The sequence below is a fragment of the Dermacentor silvarum genome, chromosome 1 (assembly GCF_013339745.2).
Source record: "Dermacentor silvarum isolate Dsil-2018 chromosome 1, BIME_Dsil_1.4, whole genome shotgun sequence".
Taxonomy (NCBI): domain Eukaryota; kingdom Metazoa; phylum Arthropoda; class Arachnida; order Ixodida; family Ixodidae; genus Dermacentor; species Dermacentor silvarum.
In genome coordinates this window covers 184,210,499-184,235,418 of record NC_051154.1, presented here as the reverse complement: position 1 = coordinate 184,235,418, position 24,920 = coordinate 184,210,499, and the positions used below count along the sequence as shown (strand labels likewise).

The 24,920-nt window shown below is 46.7% G+C and overlaps 1 protein-coding gene across 2 annotated transcripts in view; it reads right to left on the bottom strand.

The window, feature by feature from the left end:
- Positions 1-18,918, bottom strand: part of LOC119436517 (receptor of activated protein C kinase 1-like) — a 44,080-nt gene extending 25,162 nt beyond the window's left edge. Inside the window, exons 1-4 of one of the 2 annotated variants that reach the window (XM_037703383.2) lie at positions 18,709-18,918; positions 18,363-18,534; positions 18,139-18,286; positions 1,786-1,989 (exon numbers count right to left, since the gene is read on the bottom strand). In XM_037703383.2, the coding sequence (XP_037559311.1) occupies positions 1,786-1,989; positions 18,139-18,286; positions 18,363-18,534; positions 18,709-18,817 (633 nt within the window). In that variant the 5' untranslated portion in view covers positions 18,818-18,918. Of the gene's footprint in view, positions 1-1,785; positions 1,990-18,138; positions 18,287-18,362; positions 18,535-18,703 lie in introns of both variants that reach the window. The other variant, XM_049658248.1, reaches the window with a different exon arrangement.
- Positions 18,919-24,920: the final 6,002 nt, after the last annotated feature.

Here is a 24,920-nt window from a genome sequence, read left to right as displayed (position 1 = left end):
AACCTGCTCCTCACTCTTGCCTGGACGCTTTATTTCGTAATACAGTCGAACCCGGATCTATCGAACCCACATATAACAAATTATTGTGTATATAGAACAGCTGAAAAGTTCCCTTGAATATTTCTGTATAGAATTTTCAATTTGTATATCAAATTACCTATATATAGAACTTTTTTGTGATCCCCTTCAGATTCGATATATCCAGGTTCGACTGTATAGCAGATTCCCATATGCGGCTGCTATTGGCCAATAGCTGACAACAATCAAGAAGGGTTTTGCATCAGTGCCCTTCTTCCTACTTTTACTGTGTATATTTATTGACGCAGTTCAATAAGCAGGCTGAAGTATGGTAAAATCTGCTTTCTAATTTCGATAATTATGCACTTTCGGAAGAAGACAACTATCGCCTACTCACGCTCAGCCGCCCGTGTAAGAATTAAGCTTTGGCCACCCTGCTTATCAGTGTTGTACCCGTCGAGTCTCGCTAATTTAGACTTGTTTTGAACACTCAACTAGCCTCAAACCATGCGAAACTTAAGGTCAGACTACACTCCTGGGGTGCGATCGCGCAAACAGCTCCTTTTCCGTTCTTTCGCTTGCCTTCTCGTGATCGGTCAGAATTGTGATTGCGTCAGCGGCCGTCAGAGATAGCGGGGCGACAGCGCAGCTTTCCCACTTTGTGACGTAGCAGTGAAACCGAACGTGCGGAAAGCGAGCTGTTTGCGCGATCGCACCCCTGGTCGCTCCTGGTTAGACGCTTTGGTAGACTTTGATTCATAGTGAGCTATTGATAGCGCTTCAAAATGCACAAGTTGGATGTGGCTACTATCAGTCGGTGAAGCAGGTGCAGGATAAAGCTGGTCCGCATCACTTAACTGGAGCATATGAGCACGAGTATGCACTCAAGCCCTGTCGTGCCCTAAGAAGACCCTGCGCATACGCACTACAGGTGCATGTAGCTGCGGTCGGCTATGTAGTATACATACCGCGCCCGCGCGATGAGTCCACTGGGTGAGCGCACTGTGGCTCACTGAGAACAACCGGGTTCGGCGCATCGTAGGCACCAAAATCTGAAGTACTAGTGGCATCTACGTGAACTTCCAAAATCAAATTAGAACTGCATGCCATGGTGACGTTCAATAGGCGGAGCATTGTGGGGATGCCCTGCTCCGTCGTAGCCTTCGCAGTGCAAGTCATTGAAGAAGGAGCGAAAGCACCGCAAATGGGATCATACATGACCTTTGATTGCCAATAACTCTGTTTCCGCTGAACGCATTGAAGTACTTTTTGCAGCAAAGTATTTCTGAAATAGTCTATTTTAACTTCAAATGCATTTCTAGACTTCGATAAAAAGTGGTTCAGGGCCCCTTTAAGCTATGTTGTTTCAAAACAGTGAAAATGTGCATAATCGGTGGTAAAACGGTTCGTCTTTAAGGGCAATATAATTTTTGTGGTCATGTGATCTCTGTACGAGGCATATGCCGACTGAAAGGAACCATTTATTTGGCAAAAACACCGAGTTGTTGTACCAGTAGAAAGACAGTGGTTCAATCTGTAAACATGCGCCTGACTTTCTAGGGGGGGGGGGGGGGGCACTAACAGCGACATCACACTATTTGCAAAGAGGGAGAGGTCTACTTGTCCCGGGCGGATCCATTGTGTGGCACCGGAGTTGACTCTCCTGTCTACCTTACTCCATGGCCTTAGCACCTCAGAATTGCAAAGAAACCGCTCAAGCTTCCACAGAAAGCTGACAAATTAGATGCTACAGATGAGGGCACTCACTTTGCCACCAGAAGCGCAGAGTGTGCCATCTGGAGACACAGTGACAGTGTTGAGGTATCCAGAGTGGCTGTACTCGGCATGCATCCTACAGTTGGCTAAATTCCACACCTTTACTTTCCAGTCCCAGCCACAAGAGACCACCGTTGGGTCACCAGGTGTGGGTGAGAAGCGTACACATGATACCCAATCTTCATGCTGGTTGTCCTGAAAGAGAAAGAAGCAGTCGACTATGGTTGACTAGTTCTTACAATGTTCATCAAGGACACACGCCACCGTGCTTCTCAGAATGTAAAAGTTACCTAAAATTTAAAACACTCATGACAGAGGAACAGAATAGAATACAAAATGAGAGGAGCAGCACTTACACTTATTATTCTAGGGTGAATTTTAATGGTCATCACATCATTACTTAAGTAATCCTCAATGAAGGTCAAATGTAGCTGCTGCATAAATTATCAGTTACGACAGCTGGCCATGTAAACAAGTACACTTCAGAGAAGGAAATGATAAGTAACTGCAAGGAACAAATTCAGTCTGGCCAACAAAAACCACACCATGGCAAGCAAAAGTACGCCTAAACAGGTTCAACTCATTGTAATGATATTAAAAAAGCAAACACCCAGGAAGACCCAGAGAACTTCACTCTTTAGGAATGCGGAAATTTGTAATGTACTTCCTCATCTGTATATTATTATCATACGTCCAATTTTCTTCATCGCCTGTGGGGACGCATAATCAGTGTGGATTGTGCCTGGGACCTTCGCAGTGTTTTTCGAGCTCAATAAAAAATCAGCCTAACTGCTGCATCAAACATGGTGAACGTTGCCCCTCGGTCCTCTGCCCACCCACTCTACCTTCTGGAGATTCGTTCAGGTTGCCGCTTGTGCCCATTGTTCACCAGCATGTCACAGGACAAGCGAACCAGCACTTCGTCTACTGTACCGGTTCTAACAGCTGCAGCCTCTTGGATCGTCAGTGGTCACCAGCATGATCCCCATCTGTTCGCTGGACCTCACAGTGAAGATGTAGAGGACTACATAGAGTTTCATACAATAAATACTAGAGGAAACTCTGGCACTAGTGTCTATGAGAGCTACAAGCAAGGCGGTTCCGCCAGCATGGGAATGATGCGTAGTATATGGATTTGCCTAAACTTTGTCCTTCTGACTTCAAACGGCTTCACGAATTTGTAAACTGGTCATTTTAAAAATTTTTAATTATTTTTAATAAATAATTAAACATATTATAATTGCTGAACGGCAGGGTTCGAACACAGGATCTCGAGCACAGAAGCCTGATATTGAAACAATTATGCCACTGACGCATGTATCGACAATAGCCATAGAACGTCCTTATGAATTTGTTGCGGACAAGCCAGTGTATCGAGACGCTTGGTGCGTTTCGATTTGGCCATCTCGACAGGCTGAACTGCTGCAATTAGTAGCAATTGTTTGTGTTCACAGAGGCTTCTGTACTTAGTAAAATATACATTGCTCCGAAATTTAGGATAATGAAGACAAATAAAGCGTAATAAAGAAGCCACAAGAACATCTGAAACCACAAGCACGAAGACCACAAGCACGAAGATCAGACAAATCCATGTACTACCCATCATTCCCAAGGTGGCTGAACGATTGCAGCACCAGAGTTCCCTTACAGTAATTAGAGGAAACTCTATGGAGGACTGACTCAACAACTACGACCGAGAGAGTTCTGCTAACCAATGGGATGACCTCCTTGGGTGTGGTGAAGACCGGGTTTCTCAACCACGAGCAGCATCAACAAATTTTTGGCCCCCGGCGGTCCATTCTGCCCTCGTGAGACCCTCGATGTTCGCCGACAACACCTCAGCAAGTCTTACACCTCGTATGTCAACATGTCCTTACTTTTTGACGGCGCGTGAATGCTGCCATGAGCAAATCAGACAAGAGTTTGCCACATCCTTAAAGGTATTGGGGCCATCGTCTTCAACACGCTTGCCATGACGAACCCAACTACTGTTGCTGATACCATCGCAACGTGTCAGCACCTTGACGAAGTCAAATCTGTACGGTTGCAGCCGGATATACCGTATTTTCTGGTCTATAAGTCACACTGTTCTATAGATATACCGACGAAAAATTCAGAAAAAAAAACGCATATTATACACCGAAAAATACGGTAACTGAAAATCATCTCACTGCCAATCCCTCGCTGTGCGCGATGATCCAGGCAATAATACAAGAGCTACTGTCTTTCGGCTTCTCATTACTTCCGAGCTCTCCTCAATTTTCCGGTACCACTTTGCATGACATCATCAAGGAGGAGCTGGCATCAATGACTGGTACTGTGCACGGGTCCCCTCTAGTCTTTATGCCTCTACCCACATATGCACAGGTTGCTGCGATGTCCCTGGCCACTGTCCAATCGAAGCCTCCTGAAACTCCGCCGGCCAAACCTGGCCGTGCTCTCTTAAAGTGCACTGAGCCAATTGACTATCCACCCTGGCATCCGTCTTCGTTCACTTTGCTACTATTGTGAATATTGCAGCGATATTTCATGTTTATGCTGCAGGTGTCAACAAGACGAGCGTTGTGGGCACGACATGTACGAATGGGTAAGTTTTCTTCTGGGGCCACTTATCAACACTTCTCACCACCCCCCCCGTTCTCTGTTGACAACCGCAACTACCGAGACGCCTCCTACTAACCGTCCTGCCAGACGCCACTCCCCTTCACCCTTCCACCACTCCACGTCACCACTATAGCATGTCTCACAGCTCTCCGACCGCTGTCCGTAAAACTAAACGATGCAGTTTTGAAGGAAAAGCTGCATACGACAGGACTAAAACTCCTGCAGTCCGCCTGTCTAAAGTGTTGTTGGTCATAATTGAAGGCGTGCACATGGAAGCCTTGATATACACTGGTGCCAGATTGTCATTTATTCATGGTGATTTGTGTTTTCATCTCCGGAAAGTTACCACCCCCTACGATGGGGACCTACACAACTCGCAGCTCAAAAGGGCGCCCTTCGACCTTCTGTGCTCTACACTGCTCACATATTCATCGATGGTTTCCTGCACAATATACAGTTTGCAGTGCTAAGTTTGTGTGCTCATATGCTCCGTCTTAGGATGAAATTTTCTTTCTGCTGCTGGCAACGTTATCCACATCAACGACACTGCCTATTCACTCCATGAAGACAATGCACTGCTTCACCTGCTCGCTGCGGAAAATACCAAGCTACCTTCTGGCCGTCAGCAAATTGTTGCCATCACATCCGATGTTACTGACCATGGTGATGTGTACGTATTACCTTTTGCACACTACCTCACAAAAGCAATAGCCATTGCATCAGGGCTGCTTCAATCTGCCAATAGTTCTGCACTTGTCGCCGCTATGAACGCAATACCCACGAAAATTGTCATTCCCAAAGGCACCATTTTGGATTGCGTTGCAGATTCAGAACCTCTCTCTGCTGTTCCCCTTGAACCTGTTCCTGCTGAAATTCCTTCTGCTGGATGTTCTGCATCTTCCTCTGCTCTTCCAGCAGCCATCAGTTCTGATCTGACCCCTTTGCAGAAACAACAGTTGCTTGCTTTGCTTTTTGTTTGACACCCCTTCATTGAAATTGGGAGACTTCCATTACAGCGCATCAGATTGAGAGACGGCAGGTCCATAGTGCGCTGCTGGCCGTATTGTGTGCCTCTAGTCAAGGAGAAAATCATTGCCGACATGCTGCAATGGAAGATTATACACCCCTCCGTTAGCCCTTGGTCATTCTTCCTTGTTCTCGCATGCAAAAAAAATGGCTCGTTTCGATTTTTCGTAGATTACCATGCAAGATCACATGCAAGAATGTATACCCTATGCCACGCATAGATGATGCCCTCAATTCTCTGCAAGGTATAGAGTACTTTTTCAGTCTTATTCTGCGTTCCAGCTACTGACAAATTCCTATGTGTGAAGACGAAAAAGAAAACACAGCCTTTGCAACCCCAGACGGGCTTTACAAATTTAATTTCATGCCTGTCGGCCTCTGCAATGCTCCCGCAACTTTTGAGCGCATGACTGACACCATTCTGTGTGGCTTGAAGTGGAAGGCTTGCTTGTGCTACCTGGATGATATTGTTATCTTCTCATTAACATTTGCTCAGCACCAGCAACATCTGGACCAAGTTCTGACATGCCTTGCCAACGCTAGCCTCCAGCTGAACAGCAAGAAGTGCCATTTGCAAGCAACACAATTATGGTGTTAGGTCCTGTGAGCAAGGATGGCATTCATTCTAATCCTGACAAGATTTCTGCGGTGCTTCGCTTTCCTCATCCCGAAAGAGCCAAAGACTTGCAGTTTCCTCGGTCTTGCTTCCTATTTTCGTCGATTTATATGTGACTTTGCCTCCATAGCTTCTCGTTTGCACATATTACTTGGTTCTGGTGCTCCCTTTGTGTGTCTCTGAAATGTGGATCTGTGTTTGACCATCTGAAGAGCACCCTCACATTTAGACCTCTACTTTGCCATTTAGACGAGGCTGCACCTACTCTGTTGCACACAAACATTAGTGGTCACAGCATTGGTGCTGTCCTCCTGCAGCAAGACAACTATTCGTGTGAGAGAGTCGTCGCGTATGTCAGCCACGTACTCACAAATGTTGAGAACTATACTATCAGGGAGCAGGACTCCCTAGCTATTGTTTGGTCCGTACAGAAGTTTCACCCTTGATGATCATCAAGGCCGCCATTTTACCATTGTTACGGACCATCATGCCCTTTGTTGGCTTTCCACACTCAAGAACTTGTTTGGATGTCTTGGTCATTGGAATTTTCATCTGCAACAGTATGACAGATCATTTCTAAGTCTGGTAAAAAACACACAGATGCAGACGCTCTTTCTCGCTGACAACTTTCTATGCCCCCACGTAATGGTTCTACAACCATCTCTCGTGACATGCTCCCGGATGTCGCTTCTACGGCAGTTTTGTCCTTGGCAGTTCTGGACCAACTTCCTTCCACCGACCATTCTTGGTCTCACCAACTCACTGACTCCTACTATTGACGCATTATAGATCTCCTTCATCGAGCTTCGCATCCGCCTAATGCCCCCCTTCGTACCAGAAATACTTTGAAAGCCATGACGTCACAAAGATGTACTAGTTCTGGGATTTCGATGAAATCAAATAAAATGGAAGTTTGGCCTTCATTTTATATTCTAGCAGCAATCCTTTATAGCAAAATTAAAGAAAGGAGAGTTTTGAAAGAATAAGGTATCAGTCTAAAGTGATTTAGTGTTTCTGTTTAGTGTCCCTTTAATGATACTCCATCAAGGAAGCTACGTCACGAAGTAGACCAATTCAATGCCTTTATGGACAGGAGCATGCAGTGAACAGCCCCACACAAAAAGAAGGTTTCCGCAAGCACTACAACAAAGCACAAGCACCAGAAAACAGATAAATATTGTCACGGGCAGCAATCATGTGGTCAATGCTTGGACGATGATGACAACAACAACAGTGTGGCTACCTGGTGTGCACGCGCTAGCCCTACCATTGCTGTAGTGTTATGCGCCTTGCCTTGTAAATATATCCATTGTATATACAGTAGAATCTCGGTGGTACGAATCTTGCAGGGTCGCGTGAAATATTCGTATCACCCAAAATTCGTACCATCAAAACATACACAAAATCAAGAAAGAATGAATTTATTTTTAGCATAAAAATTTCCTGATAGCAGAACCCCGTTGGTTGTTCCTCGCTGCTGTGTTTTCCCGGCTGCTACATCACGTTTTCGCGTTGCCGATCTAAATCCTACATTGACTTCCATGCATTAAGTTCTGGAACCTTTGATACGTCGCTAATCTAACTTTCCTGCATCCTCCATTGCGTTTGAATGTGGGGGTCACATAAATTTAGCGGTGCAACCAGCTTGTACGTTGCAACAAGTGACCGGTGCGTTGCAGCAAGCAACAGGCACATTGCCGATAAGGCGCGGTAGCACGGGTGTAGTGCATGGACATTATCAATGTTGTTTATGTGCGTGGACTGTTTGTGAGAACTCTCTAGATTGTGCATGAAGAAAGAAGAAGCAGAAGGCGAGCCAGGGGCAGCTTGCGCGCTTGGCAGCATGTAAAAAAGAAACAGAATAGGAAGAAGAGGCGGGTGCTGAACGGGCAGAGGGGGCTCATGACTTGGAAGACGCAGGACCAGTGCGCTGTTCTGGGAGCTCCTGCCACGGTACCTGAGGCGGCCCTGAGGTCAACGCGCCTGCCTGTCGGTGCAGACGCGAAGTGGCGCCTGGTGTGACGCCGTTTGGAGCAGGCCTGGCTGCTGCCTGCTCGTTGCCGCCTGTTGGAGCAGCTTCAGGCTGTGTCCGGGGCGAGGCCTAACCGAGGCCTTTGCTCGAGGCCTGACCGAGGCCTTTGCTTTGAGGCCGCCTCTTGCTCGAGGTGGCACGTGAAGTTGTGGCGGTGGAAGCCACCCGCCCAAGACCCGTTCAAGTGCTCTGGCCACGGTAATGCAGCCGTGGGCCGTCGCCTGCCTCATCTGATGACCCATGCTGTCATCCTGCCTTGGCTCGCCTCCCACGAGGGTCATCGTGCGTTGGTTCACCTCCAACAGAAATCGTCGCGACTGCTCAGACGACCTACCGCCTATCGACGACATCATCAGGACTGAACCCGTGAACCCTACTTGCTCTTTCCTTGAACGCTGCGTGTAGGACTTCGTGTAGACATGTTTGTTGTAGGGACTTTTCTCTGTATTCTGTGTTTAGTGCTTGTCTTGTCTCAGTCCTATTATGTTAGATAAATGTTCGTTTACATCCGCTCATGCGTCTCTGACATTCATTACCGCCTGACTGCACACAGACATACGTGCCGAACTATTCCATCACAACGGGCACCATATCACTTGGCTGTACCTTTAAAGCGATCTGCAATGTTGACAAAGTACACCTAGTGCCTGATAGCTTAGTATGTGCTGTGCTTTTGACATTTAGTTCGCAATGAAACGAGAAACAGCTACTGCTGTCGCGCTTCCTTACTCAAGCGTTTTGACAGCGAGCTCCCGCGGTCATCGAGCATGACACCGTGCTTCTTAATTTAGTTAGTAGGCGAATGTTTACAAGTTCATACGGCCGACAAAACTACTATCCTTACTTCGTACAGCTGTCTACTAATTTGCTATCGCAATTGTTGGCAGTCCCTTGAAAAACGCATCAAGGGGGTTCAACTATCCGTATGCGTTTTCTCCCTGCCGAAATCGCCAACGGTTGCCTTCTGGAAGGCGTACTAGTGCATGCACGTGATCTCACGAATGTTTTCGCACACCACTGAATGCCTAAGCACGTCGAGAGCAGGGAACGTTTTCGCCGTCTTGGCACGGTCGTCGTTGCTGTAGCGGTCGTCTTCTTTCTCGCTGGTCAAAGCATCAGCTAGGCTGTGATGTGGTACAGTCCGCTCAACGTGGGGACCAATGAGAGATCGCACAGCCGCATGACATAGCCAATTGCTTGGCGACTATGGATCCTGCGCAGATCCCACTGTGCCGGCTTGTCTGTGCTGGTCGCTCCGCTGGCTCGGCCGCCGCCCTCGCTGTTGCTCTCACGTCCGTATAATCTGCAGCAGTGCGGCAACGCGTTCGTAACAGCCGATGTTATTCATATTCTGAACAACGTATTTCGGCTGGCGAATGTTACGAATTCGTATCACACCAAAATTCGTACCAGCCGTGATCATATCAACGGGGTTTTACTGTAGATTCTCCCCGTAACATCTTTGGTGGACGTGTGGCATAAGCTCGCTACAACATCGGGCAGTGGATCTTCACAGCGGATGGCATGTTGCTGCCACCACAATGACCGACCAAGTGACCCAGTGTGAGCAAGGCCCATCACCGGTCATTCTCTCGCACCCTCGTGATCCCGGGACATTCCACGGCACAAGCAGTGTGGATGTCGATGAGTGGCTGGCTATGAGTGGCTGGCTAACAATAACAACGCTTGCGAATGCCATCTTCTATTTGCCGGACACTGCGCAACTCTGGTTCGAGATGCATGAGGAAGATTTGACAGCTCGGACGTCTGTAAGCAGAAATTACTCTATTTGGGAAACCTATTGGACAACAACTAGCGGCCAAAAAAGAACTCAATTCGTGCACAGACATCCACAGAGCCGTACATCTCCTATATTCAGGACATGTTGTCTCTATGCCGCAAGGTTGACAAGGACATGCCTGAAGCGGATAAAGTCGGACACATAATGAAAGGTATGGCCGATGATGCCTTCAATCTGCTACTGTGTAAGAACTGCTCTACAGCCGAGTCGGTCATCGCAGCATTTGTTTTGAGCAGGCAAAAAGTCAGCATATCACTCATCGCTTCGACCGACTTCCCAATACGGCAGCCACGTCCTTATGCAAAGGTTTAGCCACGCTCCATCAAGCGCAAGCTCCAGAAAACGTCACGAGGATCATCTGTCGAGAACTCGAGGCCATGGCACCCATTACCCCTCATATGACGGTATGCAAAACAACCTGGCTACTATTTCGCTAATTCAGGCCATGGTTCGCCAAGAGGTCGCGAATATGGACATTTTACCCGCCTCTGATAACGATAATGCTGCTCCCAACCTAGTCTCCCCAGTCGTCGTTGCTGCTACATCGAACACGACTTTCACGCCAAGTTATCGAAATCCACCCGATTGGCGCATGCATGATGACCGGCCCATCTGCTTCACATGCTCTAGGATTAGACACATTGCCCGTGACAATATCAACCTTATGCAGCACAGCAACGCTGATCACTCATACCCTGCCCATAAACTTGCCAAGTAGCTACTATTAGGATACACATATATTTATACTTGTCATGTCGAATTAAATGAATGTTTATTTAATGTGAAAGTCAAATCAAATTAATGACTGTTCAAAGCATCAATAATTGTTTTCAACAGCCTGAATTGCTTGTGGGAAGCATCCACCTCAATCGCACCTACACTACAAGTTAAGGCCTCTTACCGAGAAAAGCACAATTTTTACTTCCAACTTAATCCTCGGCTCGTTGAGGATTAACACAAAATCTGAAAATCTGCAAGCATCCTAGTTTGTGAAAAATAAATTAACTAGGTTGTACTCTAACTGCTAGCAGCAATACCCAAGATGACCTTAATTTCTGCAGCCTTGTTAGAGAAGAGGTGTTTACCTCAGACCAACTTCTCTGCGTTTCCCCTCTTGCAAAAGCACTTGAGAGCAGAGTTTGGCTGATCATCCAAACGCACACTTGAGATTTTCATTATCTTTCGCGATATGACAATGCACAAATTGCTTTCGTGAGCACCTTTTAACAATTAGGTCTGCACAGGTGCCCACATAGGTTACTAAAGAACAAAAGCCATGATACAGCTGAACTTTACTGCAGCTGAAACGTGTTCAAGAATGCAACGAGTCTTTCCTCCTCTGGCTTGTGTGAGCCAGCACCGCATTGCTTGAGTGTGCTGCAGCCACGTGCTACAGAACAATGGAAATATTTCAGCTCGTTCTCCAAGAAATTTATGTGATGTCAGTTCATACAAGGTCATTGGGGAGCAGTGTTGTACACGTTCCTCTAAAACAGGAACGAAAGCTCGTTCCAGATTCCTTCCTAATCTCGAAATGAGTTCCCGTTACAAGTTCCTTTAATGCGAAAGGAATGCGTTCCAGTTACACTTCGAACATTTGAATGTGCCGTTGCATTAACGTTACATTTGATTTTCGTAATTAAAATATAATGTTGCATAATCCTGAGGCGAAATAAAGATAGCAATTTAAAACTCACATCGAACTACATATATTATACGAGTTTGAACATCCCCGGCAGCAGAATATCTGGAGATAAACAGAATCCAAAGAAACGCTCCTAGACGAATGTTTTCAGGGAGCACCGGACATACTCCAGAAATGTCTAATTGCAACGTTGGTGCTCGTCTACACCTGCAACACATATGGCACTTTCCATTTCGGTCTTTAAATGTGCAGTTTGATGGAGCACAAGTCAAACATTGGTATGCGATGTTTCCATTTCCCTTGTCTTCAATCGGTTTAAACATCAGTGATAGCCATGGTCAGGGGCTATCTACCTCGGCACTCATTGCAACAGAATACAGATGCCACAGGAGACAAGAAGAGGTTCGATGAGCCTCGAATGTCAAGTAAAATTCTCCACGGTGTGCCCAGACTCCAGAACAACCCTTGGTTGCTGTCCAGACTGGCTATCACTAGGGCTCCGTGTTTTCGGAGTTTATATTTCTTGAAATTCGGAGGGTATTTTTCGGAGTTTATTTTCTAGTGGAAATTCGGATTTTATCGGACTTTATTTTCTCATAAATTCCCAATTCTCCAAAATCTTAGATGAAATGATATCTGAACACGAAAACGTCAGAGCACATGAAGCGTATTTTTGTTGTCTGGCAGGTTTGAGCGCACAAACACATATACACAAGAGCACAAATACTTGAATACAAAACACCTGCGTTTCTGCGTATTACAACCTTAAAGCTTGTTGTAATAGACAAATCGTACTTTACGAGGTTGCTGATTGATGATTCTCAGCTTTGAAAATGCCCCCCCTTTCAACGTTTGCTCTAGAAGACTCATCGCGCAGCGAGAAAGCACTGGCCACTGGACAGTGTGAAGTCTCCAAAGCGGCAGGGGTTCAACAATGTTACGGATTAATTAGCTCTGATAGTCTGCAACATCCCCCATGAGTTGGCTCATGTAGTCAGTTTTAAGAAACACTAACTTAAATATTGGCGCATAGGTTTCGAACGCGCGGGGTAACTCATGCTTCACATTTAGATTCATAATTTGAACACTATACCAAAGCGATTCACTGGTGTACTGGAGTGTGTTGAAAAGGTTCCTGTCAACTGTCTGTCTCCACTTTTCAGCGACAACAGCGTATCCATGAAGGTCTGCGACAGTCATTGAGCGGTCATACGTTTCTCGCTCCGTGCGCGACAAGCCCTTTGTTAAATGTGCGATGGGTGTGGTCTACGAGATACTGTTGACGTGAGGTAAAGTTTATAGGTTTGGCCGATGTATCAATGACTGCTTAAAACATGCCCTTTCGATATACAGTATAGGCCACTTATAACGTAACCGTTTATAATGCAGAACTGGCTACAACGTGGCCTTTTCCGACTCCCGTTTACCCTCCCATAGAACTCCATGTATACGCATACCGCTTACAGTGCAGCCGCGTGAGACGAAGTACCGGTTATAATGCGGCTTCCGCGGAAAAATCTCGCCAACAAGGGTGGCAGCGAGCACGCTTCTCAACAAGGTGCGTGCTCCCGGCCGGCGTATGCATTATTCAATGCAACCACACTCTCGTTAATTCGGACTACTTTCGGAGTTCGGTGAGCGCAGAGCACCGCAAAAGAGCAAGAACGGCGCTAGCGTTCAACCGAAACGAAGCAGCGGAGTCCACATTGCCACAGCCATCAGTTACGCGAATGACAGCAATGCCGGAATGCTTCGAGCCTATTTGTGTCTTTAAAGCCTGTATTCTTGCGTTTACTGCTGCGCATAACACCGCGTTGGCCGCGGGCTTTCGCAACTGCGTAGTCGTCATCCACGATCGCGTAGATAGTGGCCGCGGTTTTCTCCGCAGCGGTTGCGGCGAACAGTAGTTTCGTTTTTACTTGGTACGTGCGTCGGCCGCATGCCTAAAAAACTGCGTAGTCGCCATCGATGATCGCATAGATAGCGACTGCGGTTTCGACTGCAGTTGTTGCAGCGAATGGTAGTTAATTCGTCCAGACTTGGTGCGTGCCTTCAGCACCACAAAGTCGCCGTTCATAATCACGTCGATAGCGGTCACGTTTTTTTCCGCAGCGGTTGCGGCAAACAGTTGTTTCGTTTTGACTGGGTGCAAAGCTGCCAAACTTGAAGCACACCAGCTACATCGCGATTATGTTTTCGCCAGCTCACTGGCGAAAACGTAATCGCGATGTGCGCGCGGTAGTACAAAACACGTCTACATGCTTGGTCTACATGTTTTGCATACGCGCAGGGCTTGAAAATCGTTTTGGTTATAGTGCGGTACCGCTTATAGTGCAGATATTCGTGACTCCGGCGACTTACGTTATAAGTGGTCTATATTGTAGAATGGAACAGGGTCATATTGGCCGTTAAAATTGGAGTTTATTGGATAAGTCCGAATTGGCAAAAATTTTACCGGCGAGTGTTTATCGGATTTTTTCGGATTTATCCGAAAACACGGAGCCCTAGCTATCAGCTATCCCTCTCGCACAAGTTCGATCTCGCCGCCGCATGTTTCCCTGCGCCTCCGGCGGGCGCCTTGAAGGAAAAACCAGGATTGGTCGATAGGGTCATGACGAATGCAAGTCACATGAGGACTGGAAATTTTTTCATCCGCCGCGAAGTCCCTCGTGTGGCATTACGATCCTGAAGTCATCGTTCCTCTGCGGCAGGCCAGCATGGAGGAAAGAAACTACAGGAGGGAGCATCACGTGACAATCTTGAAGCCTAGTCCTAAAAAATATAACGGAGAACTCACGAAAAAAGATGCACCATAGTCACGTGACAGGCAAGCGGTAGTTCTTTGCATCACACGCGGTCGCCCATCCGCCCTGCATGATGTGCTGCGTGCTGTTACAGAAGGAACACTGTTCCCTCTGCCGTTCCTTCAAAAAGCATAACGAGTTACCGTTACAGTTCCACTGACCCTTAATGGAATGGTGGCGTTCCTCCCAAAAGGAACTAGTTCCAGGAATGCCAACACTGTCGGGGAGCCGCTGTGTAGCCTTTCGACAACTGTGCAGCAGTAACTACAGTATGTGAAAATTTCCCTTGGCTGTGCAAACATGTGACGTGGCTCATCAGCTGCAGTGTGTGTACTTGTTGTAAACTATTTTGGCTGTATTGGTTTCCACTCAATGAAGAGCAGCAGCGTGTGTGAAAAGCCAGCGTGAATTGTAAACTCTTCTCACTATCTGAGTGCTAAGTGTGGGAACTAAAATGTAGAAGTTCTCGTGTACAGCCAACCCAATGCAGCCCCAAAACATTTAAGCTCCCAATCAGTATAAAATATTTGCGTCAGCCACCGGCATCATTCTCATGCATTTCCGGTCTAGTAGACTTGAAATCCCTATGCTATGTCTACAATAGCCTTCTGTATGAGGCTAATGGCGAGGCTCAACATAGCCATCACTGCGATTGTTAAACCAGCATGATACATATAAGCTTTGTACTTCAGCACTGCCCTTTTGCCCAATAAAACAGTAATATTCAAAGGGGATCGCATAAAAAAAGAATGTCACTGCTATTTGTGAGGACACATTCCGTAAAACGGGCGAGTACGTCATACAGAACAGATAAACAAGACCGAACAAAAATTGGTTTTCATCATCTTGCGGCTTGTAAAGTTTGAATCGCGTACACTTTTTTTAGAGTAGCCAATTGTATTATTAATACACAACAACATGGTGTTGCACTCATAAGAAATGAGAAAGCTGACAGGCAAACTTACACTAAGTCATCATGCATTGTAAGGCATTTGCACTGAAATTCGGCTGCAGTACATCAATGAATTTGGCATATCAATTTTGCATACTAATTTGATATCAGCTGGCATGTTTGTGGTTGTTCCATAGCAGCCAATGTGTTCTGCTCGGCATACAGCAACAGTCTCATTTCTTCATGTGTCATGTGATGCAGCAATGTCAAGATAAACAGTGCTGTAATGATATGCGAGAGCACTGAATTTTGCACAAATATATCAGTACAAAATAAACAATTATGTGCCAGGCAACATAAAATTTGCAATGGTAAAGTATGCAGTCTATGACGACTGTAGCTTACGGTCAGTTCATAATGAGAACTTATAAGCTCACCATGGGAGGCTAGAAATGACAATCTGGGCCCTCATTGCTAGCCCATCACTTGGTTACGATATTGCTCGAAATTACCAGTGCCAGTTGGGTGCCTGCCACATCACCAAGCTGCTCTTATTTTCCAGTAATAACAATGCTGCCATTAACAAGAACTTTCACCCTGGCCTTAAGAGGCTGCTTGGGAGGCAATTATGAGCTTCCAAGGATGTGTAGCTTTTCATTTGGTCTTATGTTATGAAGTTCATCCCCATGAACTCAATAGTTACCAACATTTTCAGCCTGCAATTTGATAATTGTAAACAATGCTCATGACGTGCTCGTGGGCAGTGCCATTGGTTCTTTGCATCACACTTCCCGATTTTGGGGGTGCACCTGTTGTGGCTGACAATAGACATGGACTTTTCAGTTGTGTACTTCATCTTGGAGAAGCTGAAAAAGTTGCATGTGAGGGCACGTGATGGATATGATACTTGAAAGAGCTCTGTGCCACCTCAAACATTGCATTGCAGTGGCACGTCGTGGCCAAGTTTCAGTGCATTTGACCCTGCAGTATTAGAGGCAAAACTAGTGCACTCACTTGTTAAAATGTATTTCAGGATAGACAACAGCAACAAGATGCAGCAGCCAGGTCGTTAGAAAACCAGCTTGGGAAGCAACTGTGAAACAAGAGGTAGCAATGAATCCATGCCAGGAAGGGCAATGCAGTAAATGCAATACCGGTGCCACATGGTCAATTTCGATCGGTGCGATCTGGACTGAGCTCGATCGGGATAGAGTGCTGCTACATGGTCACTTTCGATCGTGATCTTGCTCTATCTGGATTCAGGCAACTGCGTTGTGCACATCGAGCTTCTTGATCGTGATTGCAGGCTGACGACCATGTAGTTCTGAGAGTTGCAGACGATCAGCAGACGATATCTTGCGCACAATGAACAATGAAATAATATGTTCTTAAAAAATAACTGAAGGCTCAGCGTGTTGATGTGAATTCATTATTAACTACAGCACGACAGATAGACAAAGGACAAGAACAAAGTGAACATACAGAGCACTGCAAACAAGAGGCAAAAAATAATATTTCCATGCGTAGATTGAAAATGCCGTTGAGAGCAGTCTGTGTTCACTTCATTCTTGTCCTTTGCCTTGCCGTTGCACTTTGGTTAATATTGAAAAAAAAAAAGTTGTTTTATATTACTATTTTTACACTTACTGCTTAAACAAATTTTATAAGTGCTTTGGACTCACTAATGGCAACTGGTGCACTTGAACTCACCCAAACTCAATCCAGATAGTTGGACCATGTAGGAGCGATCATATTTGACCACAATCTAGAAATTTAATTTGGAACGGACCCGATAGCAATCAAAAGTGACCGTGTGACACTGGTATAACACAGCTATTTGATAAGTGAACTCGTATTATTATCGAACTCGTATTATCACTAAAAGAGTGCATTCCAAAAACAGTAGTAATTTCAGCAGGCACACACACAGCCATATGTACAAGTAACTGACATTTGACTTGCTTGATCTGGCTGCATTTTCTGCACTAGTTCAGGAAGGACAGCACATGTCACCTGTACACAAGGCAGGAACTAGTTATGTTCAATTTCTTGGCCCACTTTTAGTTATTGGTTTGGAAGTTCAGGCAACGTAGGCACTGCGCGAGCTCTTTGTAGGAGAGTCTGTTGCTGGGCCTGTTGGTACATACTCGTAGAAACGATGGAACCCAGCCTTCAGGACGCAAACACCAGGACAGAAGTAGACGGACATAAGGCAGGAACTAGTTATGTGAGGTGTGTTCGTCTACGTGTGTCCCTTCTCTCCTGGTGTTTGCGTCCTGAAGGCTGGGTTCCATCGTTTCTTTGTAGGAGATGACTTCGAGCTGTGCTTGCCAATTTGTGGTGCAGGGACAGCAGTGTTCCACCCTTTCTTGAATTTCCTTTCATTCACTGCATTTCGTGATGAGCAAGATGCTTAGGCCAACACAAAAGGCAAATATGCTTCACATTCGTGTGTGCACTCATTAAAAATTCTCAATCTGTTGTAGAAAATAAAGCTATCTCGTTGCTGTACTTTGCGCCTCAATTTGCAAGGGCCACGAGCTAGGCAGGTGCTGTGCTGCAATTTCACAATGTGAAGTCATGTGGCACCGCACATGGCACTGTCGAGAACTGGTGCAGAACTGCAGTCAAATTGAAACCTATTAGCTTTGAATTATTTTTAAAACATTAAATCTTTTGTCGGTGCTTAAAATGCACACATTTTGCAAACATAGAATAACGTTTCTTTCAGCACCTATGACTAAGCAAAGCCAGGAGTGTGAGAATCTTAGCACATGACCAGTTACTGACAAACGACAACACCACCTTAAAAATGCAATTGGCATGCGATTAAAGTGACAACAAATGCAGAAACTAAAGTAGGCACCTTGGCAACCATCTGGTGTTGACATAAAAAAGAAAAATGCGATGCACTAGTTGGTTACCTTGATAGTGTACTTGCACTCTGCTAGAGTATTCCACAGTTTGATTGTTTTGTCGCGTGATCCTGACACGATCTGTCGATTGTCTGCAGAAAACGCTGTACTCAAAACATCCTTATCATGACCTTCGAATCGACGAGTGGTAGTCCCCCTGCAAGTTCATGTCAGGTTGTTACAAGATGAAACAACGAATAACGCGACATGAAAGCACCCGTCAACCAACTTACTCGCACAGATCCCAAAGCCGCAGTGTTTTATCCCACGAGCTGGAGAGAGCGTATTGGCCGTCACAGGACATCACAACGTCCGTAACAAAATGCCCGTGCCCTTTCAAGCGCTTTCTTGGGATGCCGTAATTAACGTCGTCACGAGTAAGTTTCCATAAGATCAATGTTTTATCTGCAATGAAAAATCAAACGCACCGCTGCCCAGACTAACTTGAACACCCACATACAACGATTGCGTTAACAGTTACAATGAACATAAAACACTCGCACAAGAAACACACACACTGTATGTTTCGAGGCGACCAGTAGCATGAGATGAAATAACCAAGTAATCAAGTTACCAGACCTCGGGATGATGAAAGGAGCGTATCAGGAAACTTCGGATTACAGGCGATTTGCGTTACCCAGCCATTATGACCCCGAAGGGTGCCTCGCAAATGTAGTTGCTCAGTCATGACTTCTCAAAAATTCAAAGGTTTCACAGGATGAGAACAGTTTGAGAAGTGTGCACGTTGCTGCGCATTTCAGGAGCTCGCGACATCCGCCGCCGCCATATCTAGCAAGGAGATGCAAATGTGGCAACGGTAATGTGACGCACTTACATAGAGGGCACCACAAAATCAGTTCAGTTCAGTGTGAGCGGTGGTGTGAGTTTGCGCCCTGCGCTGAATGAGCCTAAAGTTCAGTGAGCTATAATTATTTTAGCGGACTGAACCTAAAGTAAAGCCCATCTATCTACATGCTATCGCACAGTCTAAACGTGTATTATGGCCTCCGAGATGTAAAACACCACGCGCCGCTTATTAATTTTAGATGCCATGTTTAACTTATTGCCTCTAAGATTGAGCAACGCGCGTTGTTTTTCTCGGAGGCCATGTTTAGGTGCGCCTGCCTTGTCGCTTTGCCGTAGAGCGACGCAGCGCCCGCCCGCCTTTGTGATATACAGAATGGCAATGAAAATCAGAGAAATAGGTTTTGATCTATATGACATCCATAATGGGCAAGAGGTGCAACAGATCGAAGGTCCCTGGGCTGATCATGTATGCGGAGGTCTACTAGCGGACAATGCAAGCGACGAATCTAGGCTTGAAGTTTAGCACATAATTACCCAGGAAACACAGAACCCCTAAAAACCTCTTGCGTCTTGGTTTACGATGAGGCTGATAATAGAATTCCTTCTAAGCACAAGCTAAGCGCCTGAAATATATTAGCATATATTCTATTTGCTCCTGGCTTTCCTAATGCACAAATGTGTTCAAGCCAGTATGTGATGAGTTCTGTACTCTAAAGGCCGGGTTTTCTGTGTCATTTACCTTCCTTACAGGAATTTACTGTACAGCATCAGCAAGCAGTCTAATTTCAGATTTTTGTGTGTGCTGCAGGATGTATGCTTTGTTGTTTTGATTGATAAAACATGGGCCGAGGCTTGCATACAAGAACGAACTTCAATTTGGCTCTACCACCCTACCACCATCGGCATGCACTTGGCTGGCGCCTGCCAAATGAATCATCTCAGGTAGTTTGTGCAGACTATTATTTAACCTTACTTTGAAGGGATCGCACGATGATGTGTGGCGGCGCATGTGTCTGAGATTGTGTTGTCACATGTGCGTGTAGAAGAGGCATGATGCGGCGGGTTCCAGCAGTGTGCAGAGGTGCTTTGCAAAAATTTGTCATAACTCTAATTTTACCTGTGCTCTTTTGTTGGTATCTATTTCAATAATATCAATCAGAGGTATTATCAGAATTTAGCAAATTATTTTTGTTGGCCCTCTGACTAGGCTGCCACGTTTCACCTTTCGCTAGATGGGCAATTATTCAGCATGGAACATTACTTGAATACCTTTTTTTTTTTTTTTTTTGTAGTGGCTTCTCAATTGCTAGTCAATGTAGATGATCGGAATTGCCTGAGGCTACAGATGCACTGATGAATTTGCAACCTCTACAAATCACTTTGCATTTCCTGGCGCAACCATGGCATATTATAACACTTTATTAGACAGGGAGCAATGTTCTCGTTTGATCACATCATGAGATACTGTCAATTTTGTATGACGTACCATCCAAGGTAACGCGTTATTGGTGTGTGGGATTGCCCTATAAGCCAATTAGGGTCAGCTGAAAATATATCTACAAAAGAAATGTCACAGTTTCGCCCGAAATGCGCAGAATCGATTGCCATAGCAAATTAGTGGACAGCTATACGAAGTAAGGATAATAGTTTTATCGGTTGTATAAACGTGTAAACGTAGGCATACTCACTAAATTAGGAAGCAAGGCATAGGCGGAAAGTTTTCATTTTTCCGGGCGGGAGGGCTGGGGTCCGAACACTTTCCGAAACCTACCCATGTAATGGTATATATATATATATATATATATATATATATATATATATATATCATATCATAAGAAGCCAACAAACATTGACACCAAGAACAACATAGGGGAAATTACTTGCACACACTAATTGAATCATAAATGATATGATTAATAAAATCGGGCCCCTCGGTTCCCTTTCTTCTCGTTCATATATATATATATATATATATATATATATATATATATATATATATATATATATATATCAACGAGGGCTCGAATCCGGCAACATAATGGATGCCTTCGGGTAGCGTGTGTCGGGCCCCTCGGTGCCCTTTCTTCTCGTTCATTATATATATTGTAATGGAATCAGGGAGACAGAGACAGCACCCGTTCCTGGGCCGGCTGTTCTATTCTCTTCTTCCTCCTCTTCTCTGTCTGCCCGCGCCCGCAGTCCGAGCGCGGGAGCCTCAGTGCGTCATTCTCTTCATTACACTCGGCCACGCTGCCGAATATAGCTCAGGTGATTGTGAGAGCGTGCAGATGATGGACATCTATAATCGACATGACTTGGGAATGGGGGGTCGTCATCGTTAGTGCCATACTGTGCGCAACCAGCTCTCTGGGGGTCGGCACTGAGTGTTGCGCTCGGGTCGCACTTGGCAAAGCACGGCACACTGCACAGCGGCTGGCCGCACTGATGCGCCATGCATTCAGCGAAATCCTGTGCTCAGCCATCGTGTGCCTCTTCGCAACGTTGCCGGTGACGGATCAAGGCTCGCCAATGCACTCGAATCGGCGAAGCTCGACAATATTCCGACTGCTGACGAGTCGTCTATGTTCGAAGGCGCGGAGTCAAAAGCGATGCCTGGTCAGAGGCCGCGATATTTTCCGCGCTTGAACCAGGGAACAGCTGCTTCTGCGCTTGAGTCTGTGGTATCTTGTCCGTCTGATAGGGAGCTTTGGGCGGCACGATAAGGTCTTCGACAATTACGGTCTCAGCGATGCCAGCCGCCTTGGCTTCCTTTAGCGAGACCTCATGAGGTCTCGCTAAAGGAAGCCAAGGCGGCTGGCATCGCTGAGACCGCATCGCTGAGACCGCACTGAGTGCATGCATGCACTCAGTGCGGAGCGAATGGCCACACGTTCAGCCAACGGTTGCTGCAAAATCCCGACATGTGGCTCTGGCGGGTCCAGAAGTTTATCACCTGCGCAATCCATAGACAGATCACGGTTGCGGACCGACAGATCACGCTTGCGGACTGGTAGCTGCCCATCATCGCAGCTCGACGGACCCGCGATGTTCAGAGGCATAGACGGATGTCGCTCGTGAAATCGAACTTCGCTTCCGCCAACCGTTGTTATGGGTTGAACAGCTCTTCTGGAAAGCGTTAAAGCCCCTATATTATAAATATAGGGGCTTTAGAAAGCGTAAGCTCGGAGGCCGCCTGGCGGTGGGTCACAGCAAGAGCAGTGGTTTGCCGCGCTATTCCCGCCGGCTACTGGAAGTCGCAGTGCCTCATCTCCGCGCCAGACTGTCCAGCTGCCCGAGGAACCAGTGCCAGTGTCCACGGAGAGTGCGGTCGTTGTGGTAGTCGTGGTTGCCGGTTCTAACACAAAGGAAGCATCGATGGCATACCTTGGTGGTTGAGGAGTCGAAGAAGTGCCGGGCATGAAATTCGCCCCAAGGGAAGCGTGGACGGAGTTCCCAGGAAGGCGAGGTTCAAGACGGAGGGGCCGAAGCGCTGTCCCACCGTCTTCGGTATAGAGCCGACGACGACAGCCGGTGAGCTGGCGCCTACGGCGCAGCCTGCTGCTCTCCCTGTCGATACGTAACGTTGCTGGGCACACCTGCCGCAGGATCGAAGCGGTAGCTCTCCGGAGCGCCGTGCGCAGAACTGTGTTGATCGGACTCACCGCAGGAATAGGGAAGCGGGCCGAGAGCAGCTATCAGAGCTGCGCTCCATGCAGGCCAGGCCCGCTGCTTGATGCCTTCGTCGTTTTCCCATGCCTTGGCGGCACCGCAAAGTCGTTTAGTTGCAACCAGCCATCGTGTGTGGTCTGGTCAAGCATGATGATCACCCAAGGCATTGATGTTACGAACCCAAAGGCTGTCGTCGTCTTGAAAGCCGCGGAACGCTGGTATTTCCATGAAAGCCGGCGGCAGGGAAGCGTGGACGGCATTCCCAGGCAGGATGCAACTGCTGACGGACGCGAAAGCGGTCGTCATCGGTTGCACCAGTCGTCTACAACGCACCTGACTTAAGGCGTTCCGGCCTTAAGTGTTTCCCCGCACAGGTTCGATCCTGTCGACTGCGCCATTGTAATGGAATCAGGGAGACAGAGACAGCACCCGTTCCTGGGCCGGCTGTTCTATTCTCTTCTTCCTCCTCTGTCTGCCCGCGCCCGCAGTCCGAGCGCGGGAGCCTCAGTGCGTCATTCTCTTCATTACAATATATATATATATATATATATATATATATATATATATATTAAATTACTTGTACTTACTAATTGAATTAAAGAAATCAGCAATACTGAAAATGGATGAAAAAACAAATGGCCGCAGGTGGGGAACGAACCCACGTTTTCGCATTACGCGTGCGATGCACTCACCATTGAGCTACCGCGGCACCGTTTTCCCATCCACTTTCTGGGGCATTTATGTTTTACAACTAGAACCCTGGGAGGGTCAGCCAGCGCCACCACTAACAACACTAGGCGGCGGATGTCCAACATCCTTTCTGCCGCAGGCGTCACGAGTACGTGATCTTTTTGGGTGAAGGCAACTACATCCAGTAGCGACGCGCGAAAGTACGCTGCGCGCGACAATTCGCTATTGAGCCCGATCAGAATCAGCGCACGGAACGCGATTGCTTCTCGGTTGGATGTTTTTTTTTTTTTTTTTTTTTTTTTTTTTTTTAATATTGGCTGTCAAGTTGGGGGTGCGGCCCTTACACGGGTGCAGGGGCGTAGCCAGAAATTATTTTCGGGGGGGGGGGGGGGTCACCGGCCCGACCGGGGGGGGGGGGGAAGCGGGACCGCCCCCCCCCCCCCCTCGCGTGTGCGTGTGAAGGAATGAAGTAAAAAGTAAAGTAAGCTCAGTAAATACAGTAAGTACGACAGGTACAGTGGGCGTTTGGAGCAATGGTCTCTCATCGCGCCACTGAATGGACCAGTCTTCGAAAACGCATCATTGAGACGACCCGTGCGATCGGAGGAGACATCATTAATTGTTAATTTCCGTTAAGCGTAGATGGCGTCGTCCTCGTCGGGGTGAAGTGCGTTTCACAAGTCAAGGACGGCTATACGCGTGAAAATGCACGTGTGACCAGGCTAAACCTACTTCCGTAGCAATAGCTTGTTCTCTGCGTCTTTGCTCTAGAAAACTTAAATACGCGCAAGAACGCGTAATGCTTTTTTTTTTTTTTCGAAGCTTTCGTCGCCCTGCTCCCTCATACGAGAGGGTTGCATTTCCTGCGGCAAGTGCATGGACCGCTGTGTCTTCCGCTGTGTGCGAGCGTGCAGCCGTCATTTGCCTTTACGTCAACAGATTCAGAATTGTACAGAACATTTCACCGCACAGCATAGATATGGCATGTGTACGCATTTTATGTAGTGCGTGCAACTCATTTCTGCTTCACTTACGCCGGTGCAAACAGGAAGCGGCCTTGTACCTCACAGAATCTCGAATGCATGATTGGTGTACTAGTGATGCAGGAATGAACTCCGGTCTTGTTCAGTGTATATATATAGTGCACATAATCAATTTCTCAGGACGCGTGAACTCTGACGAGAACTGTCAGCGCCTGCAACAAGAGTTTACTTACGCTGTACTGCGCACAGCAGTAATTCATGCTTGTCGGCTGTCTGTTTCGTGCATTCTGTTGCGAGTCGGTGGAATTTCACTGTTGTCATCAACCCCTTCGTGTGTACATTGCTGGTTTGGGATTCCACAACAAAACAGCAACTGCCAGCCTTCCGTAATTGCTGGTTTGGGATTGAACAACACAACAATAATTACCAGCCTTCCGTAAGATCCTGCGCGAGCGCGGCCTAACCGGCGCTAAGCGGCGGAAATGTATACCGGAAATTTCGACCACCTGGGGTCTTTAACGTGCACTTAAATCTAAGTAAACGGGCCTCGAGCGTTTTCGCCATCATCTAAAATGCGGCTCCCGCATTTGTTGCTTCATTTGTTGCGGATTTGTTGCTTCAGAATGCGGCCGCCACATTCTC